Source organism: Marmota flaviventris, chromosome 1, assembly GCF_047511675.1.
Source record: "Marmota flaviventris isolate mMarFla1 chromosome 1, mMarFla1.hap1, whole genome shotgun sequence".
NCBI lineage: Eukaryota > Metazoa > Chordata > Mammalia > Rodentia > Sciuridae > Marmota > Marmota flaviventris.
The window spans coordinates 101,938,316-101,960,426 of NC_092498.1; the positions used below are offsets into that span (position 1 = coordinate 101,938,316).

A 22,111-nucleotide genomic window follows, 5' to 3' on the forward strand; every position below is an offset into this window, starting at 1 on the left:
TGAAAGGTGTCACATGGGGGAGGATTCAGGATGAAACACACCCATTGTTCACCCTGGGCCTTCCCAGAGCTGCCCTCTGTCCTCAACAGGCAGGGACCTGGTCCAGAGGAAAACCTGTCCCAATGTGTCATCACCAAAAGGCTCGAACCCTGAGCTCAGGTTCCAGCAAGGTGGGGCATTGCCATTCTCCCCTCCTCAAGCCTGTCTCCACGGTGCCTGCGAAGGTCTGTTTGCTTCCTGCCCCTCACTCTAGACCCTGCCTGGTGCAGGGCAGAACTGACGAGGACACACAGGATGCGTGACAAGTGGACAAAGGAGCTGGGGAACAGCGGTGCGATCTCAGCACCAAAGTGTGCCCCGCCAAGGCCTGCTTTTCCTCATTTGGAGAGAGGCCCTGCTCCAAGCAGTGAGTATTTGCTCAGAATGATTCACTTTGGGCCCTGCTCTCCCACGTGCAGATTCTGCCCTTTGCTAGAACAACGACGACAGGCATTGAGCTCTTTCCGTGTGCCAGGAGTGCTATGAGCACTCTATGGATTAACTCAATTAACCTTCCAGCCACTCCTAGAGGCTACAGATGAGGAAGCTGAAGCACAGAGAGGTTGAGTAATCAGCTGAAAGTTACGCAGCCCAAAAAAAGGCAAAGTGGGGCTGTGAGCTGAGGGGTTGGTCTGGCTCTAGGCCCTACACTGTGCCAGTCTTGGCCCCTCTCTGTTTTGGGTCCAGGCAAAAAGATCTCTGAGGTATGGCTGTCTCCCATCATCCAGACACAGGAGCTGGAGGGTGAAAATTGGTCGCCTTCTCCCACGTCCCATAGGCACCTGGGCCTTAGGCATAAATAGCCCACACAGCTCCAGCCCCTTCCTGGTGCCCTCCTGCGCTGTCCTAGTTTCTAATTAGCTGTCAGGGCCCTCCCTCCTGGCTCTGGTCCTTCCGGGTGCCAGCCTAATAGCATCCTCATGCCCAGAAACTCTAATCTGGCCTCTGGGGCCCAGGCCTTGCCCAGACCTCTGGGCTCCAATGACCCCACACCAATGGCCTTTCTCAGCACCTACACCTCAGGCACAAAGCCCCCCAGCCTGTGAGAGCAGGCTGGGCTCCAGGTCCCAGGAAATGCAGGATGACCCTCTCCTGCCACTGTACTGGCTGTATGTCCTTGTACAGGTCACTCAGCCACGTAAGCCTGTCTGCTCCTCTATGAAATGGACGAAATTAGCAACTGTGGATCATTGCAAAGATGAATTAGGTAACCTGCAGGAAGCTCCCACGACATGGTGAGTACCTAAGGACAATTGTCATTGTCACTGTTGTTAGCTGTTTGTGAGGCTCAGTACCAGGATCTGGGGCTGCTTGGGGACCTGAGCTTCTTTTCTGAGCCCAGAGCAAAAAGGCCCAAGCCCAGAGGGCAGCAGCTGGAAGGGGTCTTCCGGCACAGTGCTCCAGGGGAGGAAGGGAGGCCCAGGGCCACTGCTCCCTGGGATCAGCAGGCACAGCTTGCTGGTGGGGGCTGGCACCGGACTCCTGGTGCAATATGGGGTGAGGTCAGGGGCCCAAGGGACATCAGGCTTGGGTGGGTCTTGCTTTCTGCCAGGAAGTGGGTCCCTCAATCAGATGGAGCCACTGGGGATACTTGTAGGAAATCAAGGTAGTGTGCATGTGAACATTAAAAAAAAAAATTAACATTTTAAAAATAGGTGCTTATTTTAATGGTTTAGAAGAAAATCTAACTAGCACATCAGACCCGTGAATTCACAGACAGGGCTAAGCAAAAAAGTGAATTGTCACAAAATCTATTTAAATAAAAACAGTAAGCAAATAACACTGTGGTGGCATGCAGAGGTGGCAATAAGTAAGGTCCCTGGCGATATCTTTAAGAGTCCAGACTGGAAACCATGGGTCAGGTCAGCAAATATCCTCCAGAGATAACCTGCGGCTCTCAATCTCCCAAGGGAGAAGGGGCTCAGGAATGTGGCCTTGCCTCCTCTCCTGTTTGCCTTGGGGCTCCCGATTGTTGGGGTTCTTTCTTCCCTCAGGGCTGTACCCAGCAGGGGCTCAAGGGTCCAGTTCCCAAGAGCCTGGCTGCGGCTTGGACTTTCTGTGGGCAAAGGGGCTGGGGTCCAAGAGCAAGGAGGCTCAGGGGGCTCCATTTGCTTCTCCCAAGAAGTTTCTTGGATCCTTTCCTAGACACCCATGGTGCTTGCAGTTTACAGAGACACTAACCCTTGCCTGCAGGGTCATATGATGCTAACTGGTGGCACATAAGAACAGCTGCTAGATGGCAGCTCAGTAACCTTTCACCCTTGCCCTCCTCCTCAAGCCTCCCACCCTCTGGGTATCCCCCTGCCCAGCTCCTCAGTGGGGACCCACTGAGGGAGGCTAATTCTAGCCCTAAAATCAGTCAAAATTACAAACTTCCTGGCCAGGGCCAAATGAGAGCTGGTCAGTGTAGGGAGAGGAGTCTGGGGGGCAGCTGAGGGTCCCTCAGTCAGGGCTGGGGGCTTTCAACTCCTGATGGAGATGCTGGGCACATTAGCAGGAGATGCTGAGGACTGTGACTCTGCTAGGCTCTGTCACCCTGGGTCCTGGGGGGCAGTAATGAAGGTTTGGGACCTGCTCTTTTGATGAGCTCCCTACCCCCAGGTCACCTTCCACATCAGAAGCAGATGCCCCTGGCTGGGTCTCCACTCCTGGGACCTCACCTGACACAAAGCAGACATCTGTAAATATGTGCTTAATAGTGAATTCTGGAACCCTGGGGAGGGTGTTGACCTGGGGCTACATCCAGGCAGGTGCAGATCACCTATGCTCAGGAATAGACGCTCCACAGACATCAACTAGACTTGTCACTGTCACCTTTACCTGATCTGGGAACCAACTCCATACTCAGCCTAGTAGCCAGAACCACAGGGCTGAAGACCCCCTTCACCAAACTCTCATGGTGGTTGCAGCTCTGACTCGGGGGGCAGGCATCTGTATTTGAGGACACAGGGTTTAAGGAGCTCTGGATCATCTGAGTGCTTTGGTTTATTCCAGATGACCCCAACAGCAGCCCCCCAACACCTGGCCAGACCCTCCTGTGGCTTGTGGTACCATCCCTATTGGTCCTGCCTGATTCTTTCCTCCTGGGTTTCTCTGTTGACACAGGACACTTGTGAAAACTGCCCAGGGTGACATTTTGGGCAGGAGGGAGCCCAAGCCCCAAAAGGCAAAGTCTCCTGGCTCTGAGAGGCCTAGTTGGCCCTAACCCCTGTCCCTATATGAGTTGCTACCAAGCAAGGCCAGGTCACATCCGGCCCAGTTCCATCTGCCAATCCTCCCTTTGTCTCTGAGGGAAATTGAACCCCCTGCGAATAAGCTCCTGGCCAACCCCTGACTCAGGACCCCCTTGAACTGGTAGCTTGGAGTCCATCTGTGCAGTCAGTATTAGGGCCAGGCTTTGAACCCCCCTCGCAACGGGACAACTCAGTTCAGTGGACACCAGGGTCATGACATCAGATGCTCATCATCAGTGGCTATAAAACACATCTCTGAAGCCTTTGATGCATCTCCTCTAAGAGGGAACTCGACTCCTCACCCTTGTGTGTGGGCTCTGAATGAACTGGCAGAGGTGACAGCTTGGAGGCTAGGTCATAACAAGGCACATGGTTCCTCAAAAGGTTAAATGGAGTTCCCATATGACCCAGCAATCCCGCTCCTAGGTACATACCCAAAGGACTGAAAGCAGGGACTCACATACCTGTGCACCCCTGTTCACAGCAGCACTATTCACAACGGCCAAGAGGTGGAAGCAGCCCAAGTTTCCATCGACAGATGAATAGATAAACAAAATGTGGTACCTCCATGCAATGGAATATTATTCAGCCTTAAAAAGGAAGAAATTCTGACAAATGTACAACAGGGATGAACCTTGAGGACATCACAAGTGAAATACGCTGGTCACAACAAGACACTATGGCTCTACTCTTCTGAGGTCTCAAGAGGAGTCAGACTCATAGAGACAGAAGGTAGAATAGCGAGTGCCAGGGGCTGGGGGACAGGGTGTTGTTTAATGGGGACAGTTTCTCTTGACAGAAGATGAAAAAGTTTTGGCTATGGACAGTGAGGAGGGCTACACAGAATTGTGAATGTGTATGCCACAGAACCGCATGCTCACAAAGGGTTAAGATGATTAACATTATATTATGTATATTTTATCATAATTTCAAAAAAGGCATTATACTTCTTTTTCTTTTTGTATGCTTCCTTCTCTGTCCCTATCTCACACGTTCACTCCATCTCTGTCAGTCCATCTCTGTCCCTTGCTGTCCCTCTGTCTGTCCCTCTTTCTCTCTTTCTGATATGTTTGGAAATGTCCTCCAAAGGCCCATGTATTGAAGGCGTGGTCGTCAGCTTGTGGTGCTACTGGGAGGTGGTGCGACCTTTAAGAGGTGGGGCCTCATGGGAGGAAGTCAGGTCATTGGGGGTGTGCCCTTGAGGGGATATTGGGACCCCTTTCTTATCTCTCTCCCGCCCCCTGCTTCCTGCCTATTGAAAGGTGAATAGACTTCCTCTGCCATGATCTTCTGCCTTGCCACGGGCCCAAAACAGCAAGGCTAAACAGACTGAAATCTTGTAAACCATGAGCCAAAGGAAATCTTTCTTCCTCATAAGTTGACTAGCTCAACTTTTGTCAGAGCAAGGAAGAACAGACTAACACGTTGTCCTTCTGTCATCGCTGGCTCTGGGGAGCCTGCTGCCATGTTATAACTCTGGAGATGCCTGTGGGAGGGGCTCAGGCCCCAGCCAATAGGCATGTGAGGAGCCACCTTGGGAGCATAGCCTGAGGCTCTGATCAAGCCCTTATAAGTACAGCCCTGGCATGTCTGCAGTCCTTAGAAGCCCAGGCAGGGCCTGCAGCTGTGCAGCTATCCTGGGCACCCAAGAGGTTGCTGCTTTGAAAAAAACAATATCTTCACTGTTGCTGTTTTGAGAAAAAAACAAATCTTTTTTTTTGTACTGAGGATTGAACCCAGGGGCGCTTAACCACTGAGACACATCCCCAGGCCCCCTTTTAAATTTTGAGACAGTGTCTCACTAAGTTGCTTAGGGGCTCACTAAGTTGCTGAGGCTAGTTTCGAACTTGTGATCCTCCTGCCTCAGCCCCTTGAGTTGCTAAGGTTAAAGGCATATGTCACCACACCTGGGTGAAATTCTTAATAATTTTTGAGCAAAGGGCCCACATCTACATTTTGTACTGGATCCCACAAGTTGTACGGCAGGCCTGCCAGTCTGCTGAACTGCTACTGAATGCACAGAAGCTGTTAACCTGTGTGAGGGGCACAGATTGTGGGGTCATTTGTTCTGACGCATGGTGAGCCAACAAACTTGTAAAACCACCCTATGAAGGGGTGGGGGATTTACACGCCTTTCTACAAATGAAGGGTCTACCCCCAGAGCTATGGCTGGCCTCTGCCTTTCACTCCAAGCAGGCTGCCTCAGAAAAGAGGGGACTTTACAGTTTATGCCAGTTTCCCTTATGAATCATCCCAGTTCCTCCTACTAGATCCCTGGGAGAGAGGCAGGAACATCTCCATGTTCAAAGGAGGAAACTGAGGCCCTTCCTAGCCTGGCACACAGCTGCTGCCTGACTTAGCCACTGAGCAGAACTGCCCCTCTCAGAACTGCACCCAGCACCTGCTCTTGTGGCCCAGGAGAGCCTATGAGCAGCTTTCTGCTCAGAGGTGGGGCCGGTGCCCCTGAGGGAAGGCTAAAGATACCCCACAAGGGACAAGTTCCTCTTGTCTCCCCTTTGTGTTCCCTCCCACTCCTCGGAGAGTTTCTGGATCTACAGAGAAGACTGTGTGACCCCTGCAGCCTTGGGTCTGCCTCCTCTGTGTTCTGGAATGTGCTGATCTTGAGTCCCTAATCAGCTACTCAAGCCGCTGCAAGGACCTCCAGTAGTCACTCCTCCCCTGGCCCAGACTGGAAGCAGGGACCATCCACTGCTCAGATCCAACCCGGAACCACACCCAGCATCCAGCCAGGGCAGAGAGATGTCTTATTGAAGAACTGTCCAAAAACGCCAACCCAAAGAACACTTGGTCCTCTCCTCTAAGTAAAGGGATTCCTTCAAATATGCTCAGAAGGGTGACTTGCCCTTGGTTGGTGCTCAGCAGACATAGTAGTGGGGATAAATGGAGAGCCAGGACCAAGGGAGTGAGGGAAAGGGTGCTGGCAGAGTAGAGTGGGAGGTGATGTCTTCCAGGATCCTCAGGAAGGGGGGCCCCAATAGTGAGCTGCTGGTGCCCAGTGGGCCTGAAGTCCGCTTAAATGCTGCACTAAGATCCCGACTCCTGAGCCTGCCCAGAACTCTTGAGTTGGACTCTCTGGGGCAGGCCCAGGAATCTGCATTATCAGTAAGAACAAGACTCTGTGACTGAGATGGAGAGACTGAGATTCAGAAACTGTGGACCAAGGCTGGTGACCTGCTGAAGCCCCACAAATGGGAGATGTGCCTTTCCCATTCAGCTCTTGGTTTGGGACATGGGGAAACTGAGGGTGCCCCCTATTCCAGAGGACAGCAGCAGAGATTCCCAGCACCAGCTCTCCTGGAGCCCCTGTGGCCCACTGGGACCCAACATGGCCAAGGCAGATCCTCCTCTTCCCTCTCTACTTCAGTGGGTTGGAAGGGGATGTGGATGTCCCAGGCTCCCAAACTGGCTGCTTCTCATAGCCCCTGGGTGTTTCTTTTAAACACAGATTCCTGGGACCTATCTTAGCAAAAGAGAATAAAGCTTTGGAGGGAGGAGCCCAGGAACCCACTTAATAAACTCCAGGTGCCTCTGCGGCCAGCCTGAGCCCTCCACTGGCAGAGAGCAGCTGTCACCTCCAAGGTGTTTCCAGCTACTCCCCAGTGTGGGCAAGGGCTGAGTTCCCAAGCTCTTCAGGTGCCAGAGCCAGGGAAGGTAAGGGGCAGACAGGACCAAGTGACCTGGGGAGATATGAGCCAGCTTCCTAGGGACTGCTCAACCGGGTTTTTGGGGGTCTGCTCAACAGCTCCTAGAACTGTTATTTATCACCCAAACATAGGACTTGTCTGGGGCTTCAGGAAGGAGACTGGCAGACAGTGCCGCTGCACTTTTTGAGGGCCAAGACACAGCTAGGGGCCAGGACCCTGTTAAAGTCTTGGCCTCCATCTAATCCAGATGCAGGCAGGAGGGCTACTGGGTGGCTCCCTTGCCTACCTTTTTCCTGGCAAGGCCAACAGTCCCGATGCTGAAGACAGGACCAGCTCAGCCCAGGCCCCCAGGAGCCCTCCCCCTGTGCCCAGCCAGTGCGGCCTGGACAGCCCATCAGACCCATGTTCTGGGCTCCAAAGACCCTGAGGAGTTTTGTCAAAAATATCAGCCTCCCGCCCTCCTTAGGGGCTGCTCACCAATGTTGGAATGCTTCAGCAGGCGGCAGATCCGAGCCTCTCTCTCCAGCTTCTGGTGATCTGGGGACACAGAGGACAAGGTGTCACCTTGTGCCCCACTAGCTGGGGACTCAGGGTTCCATTTCAGAATAGACTCATGAGGGTTGTAGCAGCTGCCAAACAAGAGAGGATGGGGACATGCCCACCCACTGCCTGGCCTCTGGGGTGCCTGTCCAGCTGTCTTCACCTGCTGAAGGGAGAAGCAGGGTGTGAGCACCTGCCGGGCCACCAGCTGGCAGGTCTGGGCAAGGCAAGTTGCAGGTGCCTGGGGCAGAGACACCCATGGGAGGCACCAGGTAGACTAACTTGAGGGCTGAAAGTTTCCAGGCATTATTCAAAGAACAGGAAATGCCATGTGTTAATAGCGCACTGATTTAATCCTTCACTTATTTGTCCTAATCCCATACTCTTTGGAACTTTCTGCTGATCCAAATTTGTTCTTCCAAGACAGTGGTGGGATGTGCTGAACAACCCATCTGACAGGTTGGGAGTGGGGAAACGTGTCCTCCTCAGAGCCCAGAGCCCCCTGACGGCTCCCACCCATACAAGGTGCAGGGTCTAGACTGGCTCTGGGTGGGCGGACCTGAGATGAGCAGTCACTGGGCACCTGGATCCCCCCCCTCAAGCAGTCCCTCCACAGGACCCTCAAAGATTGGAGCAATTTGTTAGCCAGAAACTTCCAACAGAAGTTCCAGGAGGATTTAAAAAGCTGAAGGAAATTGTAATAGCAAAAACCATAAACCCACATGTGACAGAAGAAGGGAGTGCTCCACTGTGGCTCTGCGGTGACAACAGAATACGGTGCAGCAAGGAAACAGAGTCCCCCAGCTGTACCCACACCCCAACCCCCAACATGGTGCTCAGGGCAAAAGCAGCAACCAAGGAGTGTCCAAGATGTGCTTCAACATACATCAAGGTCAAAACCAGGCATATCACTGAGCCACAGACGTGTGGGGGGTAGCTGTGAAGAAAGGTAGGTGGATTTTCAGCACTCAGGACAGAGGCTGACTCCCTGATGAGACTGGGAGGAGGTGAACCTGTCTAGAACCTCTACCCCTGCTGAGCAGGGTAAGTGAGCACACAATTAAAATGCCCATAAAGGTGAGCACACAATTAATATGCCAATCAGGATCACAGGTCCTCCTTTACCAACCTGGGAGCTCCTCCCAGCCCCATCGGCAGGAGAGGAGGGAAGGTACCAATTAAAAAAGGATGCTCAAAGGCATTCAAACTAGTCTACAGGCCTATAGTCCCTAGAGGGTGCACAGGGGAAAATCACCCACCTGGCCTGGCCGAGGCATCTCTGGTCAGTTGCACTGGAGCGAGCATGGCGTAGTGTAGGGATGGAGGCCAGACATGCAAATATGTATGTGCCTTTCCCCAGGGCAGCAGTGCCTGCAAACAGGCATGTCTCTGGGATGGGTCCAGAGGGCTTTCCTTCATTCCCCCAGGACAGATCCTTGAGCCACCCTGCCCTGCACACCTGGGTCCCATTTGCTTTCAGCCCAGGCACCTGGTATCCCAAACAGAGGGACTAGCCAAGCCTCCAGGTGGGTGGAGTCAGACCCCATCCCAGTGTGCTGCCAGAGGCCCCTACATCCCCACTCCCTCACCTGTACATCTGCCACAGCAAACACCGTTCTTGTCTTCCAACATAACACCCAAGTCCCTGCTGAAATGGAAGCTAAGGCACCCAGAAACGCAGCTGAGTTATTCACAAAGAGAAGTCTATGGGGTGGTGGAGAGGTGCAGCCAACAGCTGGGAGGACCTTCTGGCTGCCCCAACCACACCTGTCATGAGGACAAGTCACAGATGAAGACAGAGAAAAACCTAATGTCTCCAGGACTGAAAGACCCATCTGGTGATGGTCAACCTTGGAAGTAGTTTAAGGGTCGGCCCCATTCTCTGATGTGAAGCTTAGAAAGGGAAATCCTGAATCCACACCTTCCAATTGCTCAGTCGTGGTGAGACAGCATCCCAAACCAGGCAAGGTCATGTGTGCGTGGGTCTATATTTAAGTAAAAAGGTGACTGACAGACGGACTGGCTCATTTACTTTGGCAGCAGTCCTACACACACACATATGCAGACACACACACTTGTGCACACACATTACACACCTGCTCCCCAAGGGGGCTGGCTCAGAGCAACTTGGGCAAAAGATGTGCTATTTATTCCTCCTACTAGAGAAACATCCCACAGATATAATACAGTGTTCATTTATACCCCCATAAAAGCACTTATCAAAAAAAACAAAAACAAAAACAAAAAAATGCCAAAAACAATTTTACTCAAAGATCAGGCTAAACTGGAGCCTGCAATTATCCGCCTGCCTGACTGAATTCTAATGATAGCACAACGTCCCGAGATTCCACCCTCGGGGAATGCCAAGGCCTGGAAGCTTTTCTAGGTGATTCTGCCATGATCTCAGTGTACAGCCTTGGCTTGCTGAGGCACCCGCTCTGCCAGACCTATATCTTAGGTGCCCCTGAGGTCAGCAGTATGCATGGGGCCCAGTGCGGGGGCAAGGCTCAGGAGCTACAGAAGGACAAGGGAAGGGAAGTGGCCCCAGCCAAGCCCTGCACACCCACGCTGAGTGACTCATGGCAGGGTTATCAGTAGCTCCTGCAGAAGACACCCCCATGCACCAAGCAGAGCGGGGCCTCAAAGTCAAGGCCTTCTCTTGATGCTCTTGGGCTCTGTGATGAAGCCCTCAGTTTGCATTCTATGCTCCTCTGTGGGCTGGTGGGTGGTGTGTGCCTAGAGGCCGTAGCCTCCACACACTGCAAATGTTCACTCCTGCAAATGCCGCCATAGGGGCAGCAAGGCCAATGTGACGGAAGAAAAGGAGACAGCCCAACACTCGAAAAGGACAGGTGAGGGTTGCGAAAAGGCTACCCTTCTCCCTCATCTCTCAGCCTTTTGAAAATCAGAGTGGGACCCCAGACAGCACCTACAGCAGAAGCCAGACTACAGCAAACCACTCATGTCTGTGCCCACCTGGATATCACATCAACTAAGGCTCCAGCCACCTTGCAGGAACAGGGACCACAAGGCTCCAAGAATGGCCATTTCTGACCTACAGGCCTGGAGGACTTGGCATGAAGTTCCCAGGGGCTGATGAGGGGAGCAGAGGCTCCTCTGGGCTGTTACTGTCACCCTGAAGATGATAGGAATAGGGGCCGCCCCGAGTTGTCCAAGGCCAGGACACAGGCACAAGGCACGTGACTGTCCTTCTGGAGCACCTGCCACACAACAGGCACCATCTGTTCTGTGCAAGTTACAGGCAATAACCTGTTTAATTACAGTATGCCCTGAGAGGCCAGAGTGGCCAGGGAGAGACCTCAAATGGAGTCCCCCTCACCTGCCACACCTCCCTCTCTCAGCAACCCGTGCAATGGGTGACCTGAGGAGGGGTTCCCTCAGGTGGTGTCTCCTCAGGCCACCTGGGGCTCCCTCAGGGGGTGTCCCTCAGTCTGGGTCAGCTCATGGGGTTTCCTCACGGTGGTCTACTTCCGGTGAGGTCACTTGAGCTGAGTTAGGCACAAAGAGAAGTCTATGGGGGCAGTGGAGAGGTGCAGTTGGCAGTGGGGAGGGAATCCTGGCTGCCCCAACTGCACCTGCAGCACGAGGACAAGTCACAGATGAGGACTGAGAGTGGTTCAATGTCTGCAGGTCTGAAAAGCCCAGGATGAGGGCCTGGGGGCAGGAGGGGCAGTCCCCATTCGACATCCCAAAGACAGGCCAGTGTGTCGTTCCAGGGACTCCTATGTCCTGAGGGATGGCACTCAGAGGTCATGATCACAGGGCCAGAGGACAAGCTGAGGTAACATTTTTAGTGAATCTCTGTTGGTCATTCTCCATAATTTCCTTTTCCCTTATCCAGAGTGAAGAGGTGTTAGGGGTGGAAAAGTGGAGGTTCCCTGGCCCACGCCAGGCCCCCAGCACTAAGTTTCACTCTCATGCCCCCATCTGCTCTCTGGCAGGGGTGACTCACAGCAGAGAGGGGTGGGGTGGTGAGAGGAGCCAGCATGCAGGGGACAGGAGGGATGTGGGTGGCACCCAGCCCTGCCAGCTGCAGGCTGTCATGGGAGGACACTGGGTGGAGTGGAGGAAGGGCAGGATGGGGAGAAGTGAGGCCTACCCACACCCGCACCCACCGTGCACAATCTCAGCCTCTAGGATTGTGGGGATCAGAGCCTGTGGAGAGGTGGGGGTGGGAGCTGTCCCAATCAGGGTCGCCTGGGACCCGAGCCCACATAGAGCTGCACAGATGCTGTAAGTCCTGCCTGCTTTGTAGCCTAAAACAAGTGATGCCCACTCTCCAGGCCTCATCTAGATGTTGGGAACAATATGATGTCTGGTCCCAAAGTATTGTGCTGGACTCAGCATGAAATTGTGTGTGCAGGGTACCCACCATGTCTAGCTCATGGTAGATGCTCAAGGATATACTCACTCATCCTGTCATCCCTGCCTCACCCCAGGATGCTGCTAGCAACCCCCAGAGATCCCTTCATTGGGGAGCCCCTGCCAGTACCAGAGGGTCTCAGGCCCTGGAGAGATGCTCAGTGATAGGCAGCCTGGCTGGGAAGAGCCCAGGGACATGGACCTTCTGGTGGGAGCAGCAATAAGGCCCTATTCCAGCTGTCCTGGCCTGGACTTGGGAGGGTAGGGAGGGCCTTTCAGTGGCTGTCAAGGCTCTACTCCCCCAGTCTAAACCAGCCCCTGCAAGTGTGAGCCCAAAGCCAATACCATCAAGGCTGAGGAGATGCAGGCCCACTTGTGTGTCAGCCTCTGGTGGTAGGGACAGTAACTAGAGGTACCCCAAAAGCCAGGGTCATGTTCCAGGACTCAGGCCCTGCCAGTAAACTGGGACACAGCTCAACACTGAGGTCTGGGATGAATGGCCAAAAATTTGCAGTTCATCTAAATCTCACTGGGGGCCTTAGTTTAAAAGGGCGAGGGCAGCATTGCTGTTCCCATGCAAAGGAGATAAGGGCCACAGCAGAGAGGGACCCTTCCTGGGCCCAGGTCTCTTCCTGTAATCCCCCCAGGAGCTGGACCTACATCTGTTCAACACTTCAGACTGTGGTGGTGGGGTCAGGATCCTACTCCCTGTATCTTTAGCACATGGCAAAACTACTAACCCCTGTCACCCAGGGTCCTGCCCACCTTCCCACCTGTCTCAGCTTTCCAGACTCTTAGAAGGTATAGAACATCACATCACATAGAACAACTGGGGGCTTTCTAAGCACTGTCTTGTACCAGCATACTTCAACTCATGCATCCCAATCAGGAACCCAATGGCTAGCCTACTGTGGTGGTAAGATGCTGGGCTGAAATACATGGGACATCCTGGATCTTTGCTCCAGGCCTGGCCTCCACACCATGCTGGCAAAGTCCTGTCCAGCAGCCCCAGGCCCCAGGGTTAGGGAACTGGCCAGAAAAAAAAAGTGAGTTCAGATTTAAGGGCCAATACTGAGAGGGGGTGGCCAGGTAGGGGGAAGCTTCATTCTTCATGAAGAATATCAGCCAAGTGAGGGCTCCAGGCAGCTCCTTCCCCAGACTCCCTGGAGTGTTTTATAGGGAGTTAAGCTAGTCTGGACTCTATTCAGCTCTGGCCATTCATCATGGCCTGACTGTCCAGTATTGGGGTGCAGCTGGGGCAGGGCTGAAAGGAGATCATGGGCAGATACTGGAAATTCCTCCTGAAAGAAAAATGGCTCCTGAGAGTGAACAGAGTCCTACAAGGCCCTTCAGAGTAACAGCTTGCTTGCTGAGCATTGGCTTTAGGCAGACCTGGGAGAGACTTCCCGTACCCAACAAGGCAAGGCCATTACATCCCCCAACTCTCAGATGGGGTACAGGTGCAAGGAGGCCAGGTGGAGGAGAAGCTGGGGAGACGATGACTCACTGCAGCCCCACATAGAGAGTGCATTGGGTGGGAAGCCAGCAGCACTTTCCACCTTCCTTCCCACAGGGCTGAGGGTGTCAGGGTGTCAGGGCGTGTCTGTAGGCAGAGATGGAGGCAATGTTGAGGAGATGGGCAGTGGAGGCAGATACCCCTTTCCTGCTCAGCCTCCAGCACCAGGGGTCATCGGAATCTTGCTGGGTCTGTGTAGCTGCTGGAGGCTGAAGGATGGCAGACCAATGAGGGAAGAGAGGAGGATCTCACTGTGGATTTCTGTGCATGTTTTAAGAAAGCAACTAGGCAGCCAGCAATTAACGTGACAGCTCAGCCAACAGCTTCACCATGAGGCTGGAGGCGCCTGTGTGCATGCCCTGCAGCTGCCTGACACACCATTAGAACAAAGGAGAGGAGTAGGGCTTCAAGGGACACTGACAACCACACGCATCCTGCCCTCTGCACAGGAATATCATCCCCAGTGGAGCTACAGGCCTCTGAACTATCTGCAAGTCACATGGGGTGAATGGCATTCTGCAGCCCAGGCATGTGGGCTAAAGTGTGGCCATTCTCGGGCTTCGTGGCAGAGGGTTCCCAGTGCCTCCCCTTTGTGAGGTCATTTGTCCTTGCAGTTGATGCCTCACACCCAGTGCCCTCTTCAGAATGAGAACCATCTCTAACATGTGGGTGAAGCTCGGCTTTGAAACAGAGATGTGGCTTGGAATTCCTGCTCACTTACTGCCAAGTGGTGGCATTTGTGAGGCCAAAGTTAAGGCCAATATTATGCGCTGCCTTGACATCCAGAGAAACCAGGAAGGCCTCCAATGGCCTAACCAGATGGCCCCTCCTGACTCTGTTACTGGGGATTAGCAGGCAACTCTCCTCCTCACAGGACCAGGCATAGTTTCTGCTGATTTGTAAGCAGTGACTACAGTACCCCGCAACCCATGGAATTATTCAAACTAGTTAATCACATCTTCCTGCGGATACCCAGGGCCACTTCTCCCTCTAGTTACCACAAAGTCAGCCTCCCCCAGCCCTGCTGGTTCACTCCACTCTCAAGAGTAGCCCTGACAGCCCTGAGGGACCCTGAGGGTGAAACATCCTTGTCTCCCCCTCTAAATGCATGTGACTATGTCCTATTGTCCATTTCATCTGTCCAGTGTCAGCTGTCATGTGGACCAACCCCATAACCCTGGAACAGGACTTCCATCTTCACCTCTGTGCAGCAGGGTGTGGGGACGAGAGCTAGCTGGCTGCCCTCTCCTCTACCAGTCTCATGCCAGAAGTCTACACTTGGGGTGGACTCTCCTCACACCCAGGCCCCAGGCCAGCCCACCTGCTCACAATCATGGGCCACCTCAGTCTCCTTCAGGGATGTCAGGGGAACTGTGACTCTGCACTAAGGACTCTGCACCATGACCCATGCCCGTGAAGCACAGATCAGGAATTTCCAAGGGTGACAGCCCCCAGCATTCAAGACTCACCCAGTCACAACCTTGCTCTCAACACGTGGCCACAGGGGTTCTCTCCAAGGAAGCAGTCCTGCCCAGAGCTCCTCACTGCAAAGGTCTTGTGCCCAACCTCTGCCTCTGCCCCCAACACTATCCACATTCTTCTTGTCCTTTCCAGTGACTAGGACAACTGCCCAGATATTCCCACGCATACCAGACTGGATGCCTGGAGACCCAACCCAACCAGAAGCCTGCATTTGTGAGGCCAGGGAGCACTTCTGACTGTGAAAGGGATAAAGGGGGAAAAAAAAAAACAACAGAAGAGACCCAGAAACTAAGGCCACATGGCCACAGTCCAACACACTAACCACCTGCCCTTGCCAGAGCTTCTTCACAATCCCCTCATCCTTTACTGGCTGAACTCGTCTCTAACTTCCCCCTAAGTAACCCTCTCTATACCATCCAGAAAGATCTGAGCCCTTGCTGGTCATGTAGCCAGGGAATTCCAGGGGCACAGGCAGCTGGAGCTCCTGCCAGCTGAGGCCAACATGCAGTCAGCACCTATAACTCCGGACTTCCATGGGGGCAGGAAGATGACCCTGGCCCCCTGCATCTGCCATTGTCTCAGCTTCCCTCTCTCAAGGTTGCTTCTGTCTTCACAGTTGAGGCCTGAGACTTTAGTGTCTTCAGCATATGATAGAGAACACTAGCTGGTGGCACTGGCCACTCCACTGTAGAGCTGGGGCAAGGGCTCCCCTTGTCCACACACAAACATGGAAGCATCATGACCCAAATGTGCTTGTTTTCCAGGACAGGGGCTACCTGCAGGGTGAGGGGCACCTCTGTGCCTTCCAATTTCTCTGTGGCTACTTCCCATGTGGGCTCAGTCTAGGTTTTCAGCTCTCCAGATTATTCACTAACCAAACTGGGACTGCTCATCCAAGTCCTTCCCCAGGCCTCAGACCTGGTACAGTGCTGCTCTTACCCAGGTGGTCTGGGGACATGCATGTTCCCCCACCCTTCCACTCACCACATCAGCTCAGTCCTTGAACTGAATCGTCACAAAACTCCTCTCCTGACCTTTCAATCCCCTTACCTACATAATAGGTAGGTAAGGACCTACTAGGTGCACAGCACAGCCTTGGGCAGCCCCCACCCTCACTGGGCGGATTTAAAGTCAAAGCAAAGGAGAGGTAACGTGCTACCACATCGTAGAACCAGGCCTCAAACCTGGGCCCATAGCCTCACCCATTCAGCCCCTGTGATTCTGTGCTCATCTCCTGGTGTGGGCATGGGATGTGAGCAGGATCACTCCAGATTTGGGGAATGTCAGCTTTAAACGAGCCGTGAAGGCATTGAGGTCAATCTCCCACCAATTTTATAGAAGAGAAGACTGATGCAGGAAGGTCCAGAATTCAGTCCCCAGCAGGTTCCTTGCTTAAGCTGCCTTCAGGGGCTTCTTGTGAGCTCTAGAGTTGAAGTGGCTCAACCACCAGCTCCTAGTCCAGCAAGAAGGTGAGATGCATATATGGGATCCCAAGAACAGCTGACAAAATGATACTAGGAGGGCCTTCAAGTTCATGGATGGACCCTCTGATAACTAGGGCCAGTCAGCTCCTCACCCTGCTCCACCCACCCCCAGGCTCAGGATTCCTCCCTTTAGCTCCCCACTCAACCCAATGGGGTGGGCACTGCTCTTGCAGACAGTTCATGGTGCATCCCAGGGATCAAGGGGCACAGAAACCTGATACTGGATACAGGCCTGTAGGACTCTGTTCACATCAGCAGCCTCATTCCAGAACCAGTGGGCAGGTGGCCTGAGGCTCCCCACCTTCTCTTCACTTCACAGATGAGGCCACCAAGAACCAGGACACCCTGCCATGACCTGCTTGTTTTCACAAGCTGCGGACTTAGCCAAAATAAATTTGAGAGGACTATGAAAACCAGTCCTCTTCCCAGCCTTGTCCCCAGTGCCAGATACAACACAGATGCCCAGGTAAATTTGAATTTCAGACAAAATTTTTAATTAAAACTTTAGAATAAGTATGTCCCATGCAATATGAAACATACTTTTACTGATTTTTTCATTGTGTATCTGAAATTTAAATTTAACTGCTAAATCTGGCAACCCCAGCTTGGTTTCCTTAATTGTTCCTGGTGGTTCACCCCACTATGTTCATGGGGTGCCCCCACCAGGCCCCCCACCTCCCCTTCCAACTCCCTCTACACCTGCCCACAGGGTATCCTGAACCTGCCACACCGCATAAATCCAAGTTTTGGCAACAGGACCGCACAGTTAAAGATTAACCTTGGGGTGAGAAGGGGGGCCGGTCTCTAGGGGGAGGGTCACCCACCCCTACACACCCTCCAAATCCCTGGAAAACGTTAGCTTCCCTCACTCCCCTCAGGCTAAGCGCGGCGGGTGGGTGGCGGGCAGTGGGAAAGGAAGAAGATTTGAGCCAGGGAGACGAGAGGCAATGAGAGGCGGGCCTAGAAGATAGAGGAGAGGAGGAGTGGAGGGGAGGGTCCCTGAGAGGGGAGGGCACCGCCTCCCGCGCATGCTCAGCTGCCCTGCACTGCGGCGCCGCGTCTCTATTAACCCAGTTCCGCCGATTCTGAGACCGCACTCTTATCCCCCTGGGTAGGGGTCATTTTTGGCTGCGGGTCGCCGTGGGGCCAGAGGAAGTCGCATTGCCAGCTGCAGCAAGAGCCCCGAGGTTACAGTCCCAGGCAGGTTTCTGGTGGGATGCAGATCTCCACTCCAAGCCTTTCCCATCCTGGGGTGTGGGCTCAGCCCTGGAGCGTGAGAGACATTAGGACCGTTGTTCCCCATCACCACGGAGCAGGGTGTGTCCCCTAAGGCAGTAGGGGGTCATGTAAGATTTGGGGAGGCCAAGGGCTTGAAAGGCAGCTGGACATGGGACCATGGGTGAGAAGAGGCATTCGGTGAGCCTGAATCTCCTGACCTGTGAGGCAAATCCACCTATGAGATCAGCCCACTTGGGATGTCAGGCTCACCAATGATGTGAGCCCCTCACAGGGAAGGTCTGCCATCCCTGTGCACCCCACCTGTGAACACCTCCACACCCTCACCCCCTCCCACCCAACCACACACACTTTGGACCAAACCTCTGTCTGCCTCAGCTGGGAGAAACTTAAAGACCTTCACACTCAGGCTTTGCTAACTCCCAGTTGTAGGACCCTGAGTGTTGTTCAGCTTCTGTAGGAAGCTATACACTGACCTTATGGGTGTGGGATCTCTAAGCAGCAGTGTGGCTGCATGATGAGGGCACATATAAATCCTGACTGGAGCCAAGGGGCCCGTCCAGGGCAGGATTCCCATCCCATGATCACACTGTGTGCTTCCACTAACCAGGGGTCACCTCTGCACCTGCTTCCTGAGCAGTGTGCCAGTAAGCATGCCTCTCACTTCCACACAGGCATCCACAAAGCCACAACAAAACCACCCCCAAAAGAGCAGTCATTTGGTGTGACAATGGTGGTGGTGAGGGGGAGACAACAACAAAAAATGTTTCTAAGACTCATGTGCCTAATGATCTCTTTACCCCTAGTCAATTAATTTTCCTCTAGCTGCTTTTGTTAACAATTGTTTAATAATCTCTAATTATTCAGTACATTCACAGATTTTGAATGTCTCACAATCTTCTATTTAATTAAGTATTAAATTTTTAAAAATCCAACTGTTACCACCTTTGGCATTGTGGGTGTGATCCTGAAGTGCCAATTACTGGGTGGTTGTGGCTTTTCTGTGTTCAGGCCAGCTTCCTCTTCCTTACTGCAGGGCCTCAGAGGATTACAGCTGTGTCTTCTGGGTCCTGGATGGCCCTAAACACAGCAGGTGTGGGGACACAGCATTCCCCACAGTCTTAGTAATGCCGAGGAAGATCGAGGCCCCCACATTTGCACTAGATTCATTTAAGGGCTGAAATAAAGATGATGGGCAGGCTTCTAGAACTTCCTCTCTAGCCTTGTTCTCTGGGTCCCCCCTCCTCTCTTCTAGAATAACTGGGCAAAGCCATTTCATAAAAGCCTCAACACCAATTGAAGCAGAGTCAGCCAGGCAGAGAGCCTAGGGCCAGGTGGACATCAGAAGCACAGCAACTTCCAACTAGGCTCTGAGTTGGAAGCTGGGAAAGCCACCAGATGAATCAGCTGCATGTGTACTTGCTCAGTGGAGAAATGTCCTGGGCCACTATCCCAGGGCCTGGGAAGCTCCTTAGCAAGGGGATCCAGGAGAGATCATGGAGGAAGGACCCTGGAGTCTGCAAATGGTACTGGAATGGTACAGGCTATAGAGGTAGCATTTCCTTCCCCACCCCAACCATGAGGACACCTTGTGAGGTCCTCAGAAGCAGGGTATCTTGCTGTCTGGCCATGAAGGGGGATGGCAAGGTGAAAAGAGGGCCCCTGTGGAGCATGACCACACTCAGGCAACTGGTGCATCCCTCTGAGCAGACAGTATTCTCATTTTTTGGTTGGGGAAACTGAGGGTAGGGTGGCTAAACAACCTGCCAAGGTCATACAGCGGGGAAGCCAGAGTTGGCACCAGACATTTACCTGGAGGTGAGACATCTCACTATGAAGCTGAGACTTAGTTAGCCCCAGGACCCTTTCTCTTGCCCCCTCCCATCACCCCCTCAGGGAAGCTCAAAGGGTCTGGGGAACACCAGAGGAGCCTTGAGTCCCTATAAGAGTAGGTGGCCACAGAAGGCACTGGACAGAAAGCCTCAGACCAAATCGGCAGTAGTGGCAGGATTCTGTCTGCTGAAGGAGACCAGAAAGGAAGCTCCGTGATGTCCTCCCCTGAGGAGTTAGTGAACCCTCCAGCACTGTCACCACCAATCCCTGTGAGGCAGTCTGGAGGAACAGAAGGGAAAAGGGAAGCAGAGCCCACAGCAGTCAAGGCAAGCCTGGCTCTGGGTTATCTCCTGGATCCCCAGGTTTCAACCCCAAAGGATTGGGTATCCCTGGAAACCAGATTCAGCAGGGTTTGTTGGGCTCCCTGGTAGCATTGTCTATAGCTGGGTGGCTGCACTGGGACCAACAGCTGTGATAAGGCAGCCACTCAGGGATGTTCTTGGAGGAAGGCCTTAGTTCCAGGAGCCTATGACCAGCTGTAACGTTCGGCCTGCAATTCTGGCAAAACCAGAGAACTATTAGAAACAGAAACAGGGATGCATAATTTGATACACATTTGATAAGGAATTACTGCTGGTTTTAGGAGGGATAATGCAACTGTGGCTATGTTTTTAGAATCCTTTTTCTGCTAGGAACACATGCTGAAACATGGATGAGATGCCAAATGGTCTGGGTTCTGGGGTACAAACAAAACTGGCTAAGAGCTGCTAAACGCTAAAGCTGAAAATCATTCTGTTATTTTCTCTGTATTTGGGAATGTCAGAAATTTTCCATGAAAAAAAGTTAAATAGGACAAAAAAAATGCCCAAGAAAATGGCAGGGCTGGACAAAGGTGGGAGGATCTGGAGGGGATAAAACAGTGAGGGTCAGCCTGCCCTGTCGAGAGGGAACTTCCCTGGCCCTGAGAGTGACTGTGCAGGAAGAAGACAGTAGGGAAGGATGGCCTGTGGCTACATAGAATTCCAGCCCTGCCCCCTCATCCAGCCCAGCCTGTATCAAATGAAAATGTGGCCAGGCACAGGGCTTGAGAGAAGCGATGGGCAGGAGGATGGCCTGGCATTCCCATACTGCACACAGGCAGCTCATCCCAGTAGCCTACGTGGTTCACAGGGGTCTTGGGCATTGTTGGTCAGGAAGCAGCACAGGCAAGCTGGCCACTTGCAAGGTGGGGTCTGGGGAGTAAGAAAGAGCAAAACATGCATGCCTGGGATTTCAGATTTCTACTTTTCTCAATCCTTCCAACTTGTGGTGCACTTTAAGGGTATATATAGGGGGTGTGGGTTCAATTTAGAGGAACTGCCTAATGCCATGGAATTATACCCAGATGGTTTCCTGCTTGAGCCTAAGAAACTCCTAATCCTTCAAGTCCCATCCAATGTAACTTCTAGATGACTGTCCAGTCTCCTGGGAACCCCTCTCGTCCCCCCACCCCCAGCACAATGGGCTATAGCTGCCTATTTCAGGGTGTATTTGGCATCACCATGTCCTTGGTAAAAAGCTGTTATATAAGTAAGGGTCTGTCTGGGCACACTGTGGCCTTGAGCAAGCCTGCAGGTGATAGTGAAAGTGCAGAAGGATCAGGAGGCTGGTATCTGATGCATCACATGGTCCTTAGGCTGAGAAACTGGCAGGAATAAGGTGACTCACTGAAGAGGCCAGCAGCACAGTGCTGGGGCTCTGCCAGGACCACACAGGGACAGGCTCACACATGTGTCTCCTTGGGATGTGCATTTGGGGCCACTCATCTGAGTGGACAGGGCTTCTGGAGACCCCTATGAGGACTCAGAGAGGATGAGGGTAGCTGCTATCCCTCACAGATGGATGAAAAGTCAGGAAGAAATCCCAGCCATTTATGGATTCTAGTTTCCAGGCTAATAAAAAAGGCTTTTAAAATATTAAATTGACTGGCTATCAACATTTTTGGGTGTGGAGTACCTGGGATTGAACTCAGGGGAACTTGACCACTGAGCCACATCCCCAGCCTTATTTTGTATTTTATCTAGAGACAGGGTCTCACTGAGTTGTTCAATGCCTCACCTTTGCTGAGGCTGACTTTGAACTCGCAATCCTCCTGCCTCAGCCTCCCAAGCCACTGGGATTACAGGTGTGTGCCAACGTATCCTGCTGGCTACCAACATTTTGGACAAACAATTCAGTCATAGGTTTTATTGAGCATCGCCTGTGTGTGGGACTTCGGTGGGCCTGCTAATGTGGTCAGGAGCCAACATAGAGCTGGAAAAATAGCAACCCTTGCTCAACAGAACATCGCATGACAGTGGGAACAAATCCACCACACTGACACACCCTGAGCACAAGGCAGGTCATGCCAGCAGTGTGACCCATGTCAGACTCAGATGCAGGTGGATGAAATGACAATGTGGCAAACAGTTGAGAAAGGGAGGGATGAAGACCACAACACTCAGGAGAAGGAAGGAGGTGAAGCACCTAAGAAACTCCAAGTGCTTGAGTTTCATGTTCCTCCTTCCACAAGAAACCCCAAGCACACTTTATACCTGTGTCCCCATCATGCTGACCACCAAACATCAGAGAATGTGGAAGCTTCCTGAATTCTGGCACCATGCATACAGCAACATTCTGTAAGTGTTAATTTTGACATTACTGTGAGGCTGGAAGACATGA

General features: G+C 52.8%; 1 protein-coding gene across 2 annotated transcripts in view; it reads right to left on the minus strand.

Annotated features, from left to right (window-relative positions):
* Camk2b (calcium/calmodulin dependent protein kinase II beta) overlaps positions 1-22,111 on the minus strand; it is a 95,701-nt gene that overhangs the window by 32,793 nt on the left and 40,797 nt on the right. The window contains exon 3 of one of the 2 annotated variants that reach the window (XM_071614370.1): positions 7,415-7,474. In XM_071614370.1, the coding sequence (XP_071470471.1) occupies positions 7,415-7,474 (60 nt within the window). Of the gene's footprint in view, positions 1-3,736; positions 3,747-7,414; positions 7,475-22,111 lie in introns of those variants that run through there. The other variant, XM_071614367.1, reaches the window with a different exon arrangement.